Source organism: Lissotriton vulgaris, chromosome 8 (assembly GCF_964263255.1).
Source record: "Lissotriton vulgaris chromosome 8, aLisVul1.2, whole genome shotgun sequence".
NCBI lineage: Eukaryota > Metazoa > Chordata > Amphibia > Caudata > Salamandridae > Lissotriton > Lissotriton vulgaris.
In genome coordinates this window covers 1,304,713,416-1,304,726,225 of record NC_141696.1, presented here as the reverse complement: position 1 = coordinate 1,304,726,225, position 12,810 = coordinate 1,304,713,416, and the positions used below count along the sequence as shown (strand labels likewise).

Here is a 12,810-nt window from a genome sequence, read left to right as displayed (position 1 = left end):
GTCCTTTCCTGCTAACGTCTATTACCACAATAACCTCAATTCCAGGTACAAATACATTAAAATTAAGTCAGGTACACTGGCACTTCAACATTTCAAATTCAGATTCACACCCCTCACTCTATAAAAAATGTCACAAGCAACTGATTTACTCAAGATGCTGGGTATGTACCAACCATAGAACTCAACCATGCCCAGTAAGGTCACATCCTACTCTTTACTTTCCGGCTTAGCAAAAGCACAATAGGAATACACAAGTTCCTTCCGCAGTTTCACTCCCTTGTTTCATAAAATATGATCAAGGTAGGCATTTCCTCTCTAGTATACTTGCACTTTTAAGCACTTAAAGTTATGTCAGCCTCCTCCTGCCATTTAAGTATACTCTATGGTTATGTTGAGCCGTCATTGATAGAAACATCGTCCTGGAAGCACTTCACCAATAACTGTCTCGAAACTGTGAGCAATAACATGATTTCAGAAGGACTGATAGGTAAGTTAGCTGGGACAAGATATCAAAAACAGCGAGTCTCTCTTACATGCTTCACCAAGAATCTACCTGTAGATCCTGGAGCAGGTCCTCGCCAACTCCCCAAGCAGTCCAGCAGCCCACTGCTCGTGTGCAAACGAGAGCACTTGCTTTCACCCTCTACTGCCCGCATTTGCCTTCCGCATTCCCATTCAGACTAGCGGTGCCCAGCTCAGCTTCTGTTCCTGCTAGCTTTAGAGCCCTGGTTAGTCAGCCTTCCTTATGTATAGTTAGTTTGTTGATATTATGCCCATTATAGTTTTGTGTAGTTTTGTTTAGTCTTGTGCCCATTACTGCTGTTGTGCAGTTTGCGTGCCCATTATTGCTGTTCTCCGCTGCTGCCTTTTCCTGCTGTTTCCCTGCCCTGCTCTCACCTCCTGCCATCCAGTACCTTGCCCAGGACCTACTTAATGGAGCCCACAGGGCCACCGCACAGCAGATGTACTGCTGGCGCGCTAATGGCAACTCTGTCTGAACCCATCAGCGCATGGGCCGCGCCAGGATCCCTGGCCCTCCCGCGTCTGCACCACCAATGAGCTGCTGGCTATGAACCCTGGATACCGTAACAAAAGCTGCTACACTGCCTCCCTGTGATCCACCAAAATACTATTCACCTGCAACCACTGCCGCTTCTCCTGTGACACAGGACCGCCATCCGGCGCGGGAGCCCACGTCGCCAACACCAAGAAGACCACAAACAAGCCGGAACAGCTCCAATGCATCCAGCTAAACGCCCTATCCCTCTGCAGACACACACACAAAAATTTGGGGCACCATCACCACCCTCTCACCAGACGTTGCCTTTATTACTGAAACATAGTTCAGCCCCTCCGCGCGACCGCAACTCTGCCACAGCAACAGACTACAAGACCATTCACTGAGCCACACCAACACACCCATCCTCTGCATCGCCACCAGTGACATCCCCACCCCACTTATGAAACACCCCAACTTCCAACTACAGACCAACACCAAAACCATGTTAAGAGCCACCCTGTTATACAGACCCCTCCCCCCCCCTCAGGGGCACAACCGTTTTCTGCGAACCACTGCCAACATCATCGCCCGTTAGCCATCTATTACCACTACGTCCTACTCATTGACCTGAATTTCCACGCTGAAGACACCAACTCCACCTCCCACTTGGAGAATTTCAACATCAGCCTCACCAAACTCTTCACCGAACCCACACACAAAACGGACATACGCTTGACTCCATTTTCACCTAGAGCAACAGAATCTATTTCAGCCACGTCACAGAAATCACCGGGACTGACCACACCACCATTCACTTCACAATCTCCAACGCTCAGCACACCATCACCAAACACCACAGCTCCTCCCACTGCAGATTGAGCAAGGTAACTGAGACACAGTGGATCTAGGCCCTTAGCACCACCCTACCCAAAAATTCAACAGACCCTGACCAGGCCATCCAGAATTTCTCTGCATGGATCACTGAATGCGCAGACAGAGATGCCCCGATAAAACAAGCAACAAAACCTCAAAACAAGCCAGCTGGTACCCCCTAGAGCTCAGACCCACCAAGCGCAACTACTACCAACTCGAGAAACTAGGGCACACTGCAAGGAACCCCTCTGACAGAGCCTCTCACAAAGCAGCCCACAGAAACTACCACCTGCGCATCGAGGAAGCCAAGGGAGCGCTATCACAGCCTTCATCGATACAAGAAAAGAAATCTTCAAAATAGTCAAGGAATTTTCCCACCCTACAGCCACAGAGAACACCATTCACCCCTCCTTAAGAACCACGCGACACCCTCTCGCACTACTTTCACAGCAAAATCACCACCATCTACAACAACTTTGACCCACGGCGATTAACCACAACAGCCTTGTCCAACCAGCACATACCAGCCGAATGATTACCACATGGTCTCTGCTTACCACGCAGACAAACACGGCCATCATGTCATCCATCCACTCTGGGGCACCCAGCGACCCCTGCCCCCACCGCCTTTTAAACCTCTGAACCGACCCAATCAGCCTGGAACTCAACAGCATCATCAATACCTCCATCACCACAGCAGTCTTCCCGGACAGATAGAAACAAGCAGAGGTCAGACACCCTCCTAAAGAAACCCTCCGCCGGCCCCAGTGAACTCAAAAATTATAAACCGATCTCCCTGCTCACGTATCTAGCTCGAGAAGGCCATCAATCAACAGCTCACTGAACACCTGGAACAAACCACCTACTTGACGCCTCCCAAGCAGGATTACGTGCCAACCACAGCACCAAGACTACACCGATAGGCGTCAAAGACGCCATCAGAACTCTCCTCGACCACAGACTGAGGCCTTGAGTCTCTTCAACCTCTCAGCAGCGTCTGACACCGTTTCTCACCACACCCTGATCAACAGACTCTGGAACATCGGCAAACAACAAAAAGCCCTCATGTGGCTCGCCTCCTTCCTTACAGGACTCACACAACGCATCTGGGCTACAACCCTTCAGCTCTGAAACCAAAAACATCATATGCGGTGTACCCCAAGGATCATCCCTCAACCCCACCCTGCTCAACAACTACATGACCCGGCCTTGCAGACATTGTCAGATACCTCAGCCTTAACATAATTTCATAACGCAAATGACACTAGACTTCTCCTCTCGCTCACCGAAGACCCTCCAACCCTAGCACCAACTTCTGCAAAACCATGACCAACTTAGCCCACTGGTTGAAAGATAACTGCCATAAACTCAATTCCCACAAGACAGAAGTACTGATCTTTGGGAAGAACACTCCCGAATGAGTCCACAGCTGGTGCCCAGCAGAACTTGGAGTAACACCGACACATACAGACATTGCACACAACTTAGCCATTATCCACAATGAACTGACCATGAAACGACAAGTCAAAGCGCCTGCTCCTGCTTCCACACCCTTCGCTCCACAGAATCTTAAAGACCATCACTAAGCCCCTCATTGTCAGCATCTCCACCCAGCTCCACGGGCAACTCCAGGCCATAAAGAATGCTGCAGCCAAACTCATCCTGGACCTTCCCAAACCGACCCACATCACCGCCCCCTCCCCTCCACCACCCACCTCAGGAACCTCCACAGGCTCCCCATCCAGAAGAGATGCCAGTTCAAGATCCTCATGCACGATTACAAAGCTCTATGTAATAATGAAGCAGAGCGGATGAGGCTCGTTACGTGAAGATTTATTATAACAGCCCCATACACGTCTATACGGTCCTGCAGCTCAGGTACAACTGTCTGGCGAAGACGTTAACATTAACCGCATGTGATACAACATAATCCCTGCTCTTGTGCAAGTAAGTCGCGAGTCAGTTACTGTCACGCACCATAGCCATGGCACGCGGCAGTAACTGTAATTACAACACATCTTTCTCTCTTAAAACATTGCTGACAAGTGATGTTAGTCACATATAAAATCGTTGAATTTTTAGGTTTGTTGATGAGTCTACCAAATCTTTCTGTGATACCATGACTGTCACCCGCAACATCTGAATCAGAGTGCGAATCAATTTCATCACTGAAGTCAGGTGTGTGATGATCAGTTGGTTCAGTAGAAGATGGGACGTCATCAACACTGGAGTCATTATTTCTTAGATGCATTTCGTTACTAGAATTCATAAATCTTGGTCCATTTTCTGTTCCGTCATAATCAACCCATAAATCATTATTACATCTGCTCACAAGTTGTTGACTAAGTTGTTGGCCATCTGCACTGCATTTAGCTAATCTGTTCATATGCCACACTTTGCCATCACTGAGTTTAGCTGCGTTGTTGTACAACTTGCAGTTGCAAAGGGGTGTAGTGAATCTACTTTCTCCTTTCTTTACTTTTCTTTCTAGGCGAACTTTAACCAGATCACCAACCTTAAACAAGTGATCCTTGACACCATGTCTATTGTCATACCATTCTTTAAAGCACATTTGCGCTTTCTCAATGTTGCTTCTGATGGTTTCAGGTGACCATTCAATTTGCTTTGATGTTGGCATCCACCCTAAGTCTCTGCTAATGGGTTGTCTGCTCCTCATGAGGACAAAAGGAGATTCATTCGTGCTGGCACTGGGTGCGATTCTGTAAACCCAGATGAGCTTAAAAATCTCTTCTTCCCAATTAAGATTGCTATTTCAGGATAATTGTAGGTTGCCTTTAATGACTCTGTTGAAGCGTTCAACTAGTCCATTTCCTTCAGGATGATAGAGCCTGGTCGTGTTGCGAGTTAAACAATTCCTCTCAAGGAACGATTTGAATGCATCAGAAGAGAATTGTGGTCCATTGTCGGTTAGGATGCACTTAGGTAACCCCTCACTCATGAAGTGTGTCCAAAAAATGAAATGACACAGGTGCTATCAGCACTAGTCTCTGGCCATTTTGAAAAATGATCCATGACTTGATGAAACCATCATGACCTTCAATGGGCCCTGTTATGCCCAAACCTAATTTTTCCCATGGCATGCTCGTGGATATTATTGAAACCTTGAGACTTTTGTCTGAGTCATTGAAACTTAGGCAGTCTCTGATTAGGACTTCAATTTGTTTATCGACCCCCAGGCCACCAATAGTTGTTTTTGATTCTTTATTTAGTCTCAGAGATTCCAAGGTGACCAATGTGGCAAAGTTTAAGAATTTTTTTTTTGAGCGTGTCGGGGGGGGGGGTTTCTGAACAGCTTTTCCTATCCTAAATAGTATATCATTTTCAACACTTAATTCATTTCTTAGTTCCCCAAAAAAATAGTGGCATTATTTGTCAAGGTGTTTTTTATCAGACCACTGACTTTTGATGTATTTACAGACGTTTTGTAGTGTGAGATCTCTTTGCATGTGTTTTTTTCATTCTGTTCTTGTAATACCATCAAAATCTTCATCAAAAAGTAGAGCTACTGTCGCATTGTCTTCCGGATGTTCATTGACTTCCTCATTAGGTAAAGGTAATCTACTTAGAGAGTCTGCAACTTTGTTCTTGACACCAGGCCAGTATTCAACTGTATAGCTGTAATCTAGCAATTTAACAGACATTTTACTTAGTCTAGGAGAAGTGTTTTGTAAGCCTGCTGATGAAAGAATTTTGATAAGGGGTTTGTGATCTGTTCGTAAATTAACGTTGTAACCCCAGACAAACTCTAAAGTAGTTGAGAGCCCATGAGCATGCAAGCATTTCACGTTATATCACTGAATACCTTTCTTCTGCAGTGGTCAGTGAACGAGACGCGAAAGCTACCACCCAATCATTGTTGTCAGAGTCCTTCTGTGAGAGAACAGCTCCAAGCCCTTTGTTGCTGGCATCTATTGTAATGAAAATCTGAGCTTTAGGATCAAAACCTTTAAGAGAAGGTGCACCACTTATTTCTTTTTTAATGTGGTCAAACGCATGTTGGCACAATTGGGACCAATGGAATGTAACTTTATTCTTGAGTAATTGCTGAATGTGGTACGTCTTTTCTGAGAAGTTGTGTTTTTAATTTTGAATAGTATTCGCTTGCTGCCAGCTGTCTCCAGTGAACGAATGTGCAGGAGCTTCATTTTATATGCCGGGGCTCTGTATTTATATAGGCACCCCAATCTGCCTGGCAATAGGGTTTTTGAAAGTGAAAGCTAGTTATGAGAATGGAAGGTTCTCTTACATAATTCAGCCTCTTGATTGTCTCGAGCAAATTCGATACACCTACTCTGTTCCGATTTTCTAACATGCTGCGCCTTACCTTTCAAAAAGCATTTGTTGAATTATTTTGTTGTTTGTTTGCTTGGGTCCTGTCTCGGTGTGTACAAGGCTGAATTAAGATTCACATATGGAAATGCACGAGGGAATGTCCGTCCCCATACCTCAAACACACTAGCAATGGACACTAGAAAATTGTATCCAAAATATATTATGAATGGGAATGTTTGCTACCCGGCACCACAAAGGGATTTAATTACACATTGCTCAATGACAAAGATGTTTGTCTCCGTGCAATGCATGGAGCACTATTCAGTTTGTACAGATTTTCTGACCAGTGCTTCGCAGTGCCCAAAGCCTATATTTGTATTGCATAATTGTACAAATTACTGATGATAGGAAATTCGGAAAGCTTGTTTTTTCATTATCTGGGGCTAGTCGGAAAATTGTTTAATGTGTTTCAAGATTGATAATGGAATGTTAGAAGAAATGTACTATAAATCATGGTGATTTGTATGAATATTGGTTGTTTTCATAGTATGGGAAAGCTGAGGAAGCTACATGATAACATTTTTGAATCAAAGAACTCTCATTTGAAAAGAATGGCAGCCAGCGTATGTGAGAAAGTTCTTCCACTGTGCCTATGGTCTTTCTACTCCTACTTCACAAACTCTCCTTCACCCCTCCCTACTTTTTGTTAGGTCTTGTGGTGTTAACCACGCGAAAGCGCAGTCTCGTCAGAGACCTATTGTTAGCGACGCAGCTTTCCAGGAGACAGGACCCGGCCACGCGCATGCACACACACACGAGCGCCCATGCACGCACGCACACATACAGAGACGCCCCCCCCGTTGCGCACATACACACGCGCGGGCGCGGGCGCGGACACACACACACACACACACACACACACACACACACACACACACACACACACACACACACACACACACACACACACACACACACACACACACACACACACACACACACACACACACACACACACACACACACACACACACACACACACACACACACACGTGCACACACACACACGTGCACACACACACACGTGCACCGAGCCTCCCCCGCCGCCGCACACATACACACACGTGCGCACACACACGAGCGCACCGAGACACCCCCCCCTACAACTAAAGCCCACTTACCGCCACTCCGGACTTCTGCAGCCTCCAAGTGGTGATGACGTTGCACCTGACTGAAATATGTTCCTTGGGCTCCCTACGCGCATATGAGGCATTGGGCGACCGGGCATTGATTGGCTGTGCGACCGGGACTATGACATGCAGGCTGACGCCGATTGGCTGTGCTGCTCTGACAGAACCCTCCTCCTCGCTGCTGGTTTCCCGCCAGTGCTGCTCCGCGCTACCCGGTCAGATCCCGTGTGCAGCAACAGCGGAGCCCGAGCAGAGCCTGAGCGCAGCCGCCGCCATGTCCCGTCAGAGCACCCTCTTCAACTTCTTCACCAAGTCCCTTCACCCGCCCGGCCGCAGCAGCTCCTCTCCCACCGAGGCCTCTCTCCCCGGCCAGGGCAAACGGGAGAGAGCTCAACAACACCGCCACAAGCACGAGAAGAAGCCCGGGACAGCCGCGAGCAGGGGGGATGCTGGAGGGAAGGCGGCACGACCTTCCACACCCAGGTAACCGCGCCTTCCTGCACCACGGCCCCTCCCCCGGTCCTCTGTGCACACTGCAGCCCCACGCAACTGCCCCCACCTGTAGCAGTGTGACCCGCGCCCCATTTAGCGGCCACTCACACAGCACCAGGATCTAGGCGCTTGCCACTATGGCTGGGCCAGCACCGCCCACTGCGCTCACTTCCTTGGGTAAAGAAAAACCAGGTTACAAAGCAAAACGTGTTTTACGATAGCATAGAATAACAACAACCCATAGAAAACAAAGTTTCATAGTCACAAGAGACAATATAGCTTAACGTACCTTGCAAGGACAATAAAAGGAGAAGAAGCTCAAATGCAATACATTAATTTCATTCCTCCTCACCCCACCGCGGTCAGTTGTAATAGCGTTCCCGATACTTCCATGTACCAGCCTGGCCAATGTAGGTGGGACTGGCGAAATATAGCCCCTATCTGGCCAGTTGGCTATTCTACCGCAGAAGCGGACCTTTTGATTTCAAGTGCATGAATGGAAAACTCACGTAGTGGTTCTTTGCAAGGTTGGACTGAAATAATAAAGGCTAGCAGGATGGGACTTAAAACAGATGCAGGATGTGCGGGTTCATCTCCGGCGAAGCCCAGTTTGTAAGAGATTAGGGACTCTGTAGGACCCTAATCACATTCACCAGGGTGATTTGGTGCTCCTGTTGGGATCTCAGAGGCACGACTTCTTCATACTTTTTTAATATAAGGAAAACAGTTCACCTTACTTTCTGTGAGCCCGTGCGTGAGGTGCCTCATCAGAGCTGTGTGAATAATAACAGCTGTGAGCCCCGTGCTGAGGTGCAGCATCAGAGCTGTGTGAATAATAACTGCATCAGCCCCGTGCCTGAGGTGCATCATAAGAGCTGTGTGAATAATAACAGCTGTGAGCCCATAGCTGCCAAGGTTTCAGATTGCTAAGTGTGACACTTTCACAATTTCAGTGTAATTATCAGTGACATTTCAATGACTATGAGTGACACTTTCTCGCGAGCAAAATCAAGCAATGAAGACGAGGGAAACACATAAATATCAGAAATGACAGCCATTTGAGCAATGAGAAACTCAGAGATCTTAAAACCGCTCCAAAGCACAAGAAATGGAAGCACAATAACCAGAGATCAGTAACGGGGGGCAGGCAGGCACAGTAGCTGCTCAGAAGAGTATCTTATAGATCTGATCATTCATGACTGTGCAATAGCCTAAAAAGCAAAGTTTACAGCATAGCATATTCACAGTGCTTTCTGTAGCAGACTGGGACCCTATAGCACTATAACACAGTGGCCACTGTGCCAACCAGTACTGTATTATGTTTCTATCTGGTTAGGCACAAAACGTTTGCAGCGATTGCATTAAAATTGAGCAGCGCCATATCATATTTTATTGTATATTGACAGCTTGGCTTTTGGACTCTGGCGCAGACAGAAATCACCACACATCATTCTCACACATACATAATATTCATTCCAACTGTGAAACAAGTTAACCCCTGGCATCTTGGAAGAATACCATGCCTTGGGTGTGTAAACTATCTGGAGTAATTGCACTGACCTAATACATAGCTGTCAAATTTTGAGACTGCATATGTGTGAAATAGCCATATATTCAGTCTTCTGATGTGTAACATATAAATGTCTTACGTGTAGCAGTTTTAGTGATGCATGTTAGAGAACCAAAAACTGAATCAACAGTTATGCCTATGCAATAAGATAGTTTCCACAAATTAGCCCATGTTATGGTATGAAAACTGCCTCAAAACTGCCCAATGTACCTTAAGTGCCTACACAAGATCACCAACCTGCTTTCTTTTGACAATAGGGTCATTTGGCAGATATATTTGGCATCATAACAAACAATAAAATACATGTTTGGGAGCATGACTATAGTTTAATAAAGTTGAATGTTATGTCTAGTATACATGTCAGTTAAAACAAATGGTTTGTTAAGCCATAACAGTTAATCAATGACAATGCGTGGTAATCTCAGAGAGCAGCCACCAAAAAAAGTCGGAATCCCTGTGCCACATTCATGAAAGAAACAACTGGTCCATCACCACGGATAAACTGTACCAGGTTACAACATACGTATTTTAAAATGGTAATGATTAACATGGAAAACAAAATCTGAAAGTTTATTTTAAGAATACACGCGTTTGCCAGTTTCAAGAGAAAACTATTCAACGGTGGCGCTGTGCAGAAGGTTAATGATAGATCATCATGTATGGTGGCATTAGTAAAACTGTCAAATGAACATTTAGCCAGCATAGCGAAATCATGTTACATCAGCCCACCGGTCTGAGAAAACTGTTGTGCCGTAAATGTTGTGTGTGTCTGCGTGTCACTGACTGGCCACGCTATGTGCAAGTCTGTGTGTGGCTGCAAGTGTAGGTGTGACTCTTGTGTGCGTGGAACTTGTAGGAGGTCGGAAGGAAAGCCGAGCACAGATTTGCAAGTTTATTACCACAATAACTCTTCTTTTATGCCCCTCACTGACTCCAGGGCTAGGCATACTCTTATTTGAAATGAATTCAGGGGAGGACAGCTCGAGAACAGCTGCATTTAATGATTTCACGCGACGCCGGCCTGCTCCCCTCTCTCTGGTGTCTGGCCGACAGCATCAGGCTGCCTCGGACCCTGCCAGCTCTTCACAGAAGTAAGACTACAAATTGAACTTCACAACACATGACTACAACGTACAGTGGCGGCTGCCTGGCCATTTATTACCTACTTGTTCTATCTCTCTGTCTCAGTCACACTGCCGGCTGTGAGCCGCACGGCCCAGGTCTCCAGACTCGAGTCTCCCGCAATCATCAGGAGGATTACGATGCTTGATGTACGGGCCCATTTGCTGAGACTGTAGTAACAGTCACAGTGAATCACTGCAGGTGACTCAATGGATCATGATGTTGCTGTTCAGGTCTCGTCTCACCCAACCACTCAGGCGGCCGGGCGGTAAATAATAATATTACATTTTGTATGCGCAGGCTGAGGCAGCGAGGCTGTGAGAGTGAGCAACTGAGGAAGCCCGCACGCTCTCACTCTCAGATTCCCCCGCCGACCGTACTAACTTCCTGTTGGCAGCCGGACGACGTGAAGCGGGAGTACCGCACATCGGGATTTAGGACCCGGCTCCCTGGTGACACGTTGGTGATCATCATTGGCTGCACTGTGGAGGCAGCCCGGCCCCTGCGGTGTCATCATGTGCCGGCATTCTGTTTGAGCTGTTTCCAGGGCAACAGGCAGCTCTCCTGGCAGACAAGCGCAACTCGATACATTTGTAGCGCCTGCTGCCGGCTCTCAGAGAGCTGCGCAGTCTGCTACTTACTGTTTGGGACACAGGCGGCACCTCGAGCAGCAGAAAGCCACAGTGAGTGACGGGCACAGTGACAAGCGCCGTTGGCTCGCCTGGCCGGTGCAAAATGCGTGACATTTCATTTCAGTGCGTGATGCGGATCACCGCACTGAAATGCGTGGGCGTCACACGTGTTGCGTGACGCTTGGCAGGACTGTGAGCCCAGTGCCTGAGGTGCATCATCAGAGCTGTGTGAATAATAACTGCCGGCAGCCCCATGCTGAGGTGCATCATCAGAGCTGTGCAAATAATAACTGCGTCAGCCCAATGCTCAGGTGCATCATTAGAGCTGTGTGAAGAATAACTGCATCAGCCCCGTGCTCAGGTGCATCATCAGAGCTGTTTGAATAATAACAGCTGTGAGCACTGTCTCAGGTGCATCATCAGAGCTGGGTGAATACTACTTCAGCCCCGTGCATGAGGTGCAACCTCAGGGCTGTGTGAATAATAACAGCTGTGAGCAACAGCATACTCTTGCACACACTCTCACTGCTCACCAATTCAAAGTTTGCTAAAAATTGTATGCAACGCATTGTCATACACAATGCCAATAACTCAAACTTTAATGCTGCGAGACCTATTGCATTGTAAATGCTTGTATTACACAGTACGTAAATAGCTCTGAAAACAATACTGCAGTTCGTTGGTTGTAAACCAGATACTGTGGGGGTCTGAACTGGTTCGAATAGCGAACTCGCAGAACCCGTTCAGTTCTGTGTAATAGTTCTGCTGTTCTTAGGTTCGTTGATATCGCAGTAATGGTTCATATCAATACGCGAAATGTTGTCATACAGATTATGCTGTGCTCACAACACTAATAACTAAATGCCCCCTACTGGGACAAGTATAATTCTGTAATATCTCCTTTAGCTTCTCACCTAATACCAGACGCGCAACATCGGACGGGAGTAGCATCCTCTGTTCCCGGGACTCGTAAGCGCCGTACCCACTCCTCGGCCAATCCGAGAAGGGAACGGAAAACTGCGCCAACGAACTAAAAAAACAAGCCTCTTTCTCCCAGTCCGGAAGTGACGTCCTCTTTGACAGCAACCGGAAATAATTCATCGGGATAGCGGCGCCAATTTAGCGTCACAATGTTTTTGTTCGGATGCACCAATGACGCGAAGGTAGAGAAGAAGTCCAGTTTTACTTATCAGCCAATGGCTAAATAGGACACACGTTCCACGTTAGTACCCTTCAAATACAGGTTTCTGATTGGGTCAAAATGGAGCCTAGCGTGATGTTTTTATAGCTGCGTACTTTTACTGTGTTGTGCGTCTGCGAGCGAGATCTTTACTAGATCAGATTGGTGTCTGGGATTCGAGACTAGAGAGAAACGTGGTGTAGTGAGACGTGCGTCTGACCCATGCGCAGGGGCTAGACCTTTACTTTCCTGCTTTGTTTGCATATGGGGTGTTAACTGCCAAGTTTACAAATGGCTTATTGTAGTTCGCTTTGTTGTAACTCGGTATAAATGGATGGTGGGTCCTTCCCTTTTCAATTATAGGGAGGAGAAGGGGAACAACTAGGTATGGCTGTTACATGGCACCCTTGAGGAAGTGAGTAATTAGGGATCCATTACGTTTTCGGACTGAATTCAAT

At 47.0% G+C, this 12,810-nt stretch overlaps 1 protein-coding gene across 4 annotated transcripts in view; it reads right to left on the bottom strand.

The window, feature by feature from the left end:
- The window catches only part of NPAT (nuclear protein, coactivator of histone transcription), a 309,386-nt gene extending 297,142 nt beyond the window's left edge, over nucleotides 1-12,244 (bottom strand). The window contains exon 1 of one of the 4 annotated variants that reach the window (XM_086935232.1): nucleotides 12,087-12,244. In XM_086935232.1, the coding sequence (XP_086791358.1) occupies nucleotides 12,087-12,123 (37 nt within the window). In that variant the 5' untranslated portion in view covers nucleotides 12,124-12,244. The remainder of the gene's footprint in view (nucleotides 1-12,086) is intronic. The other 3 variants (XM_086935233.1, XM_086935235.1, XM_086935234.1) reach the window with 3 other exon arrangements.
- Nucleotides 12,245-12,810: the final 566 nt, after the last annotated feature.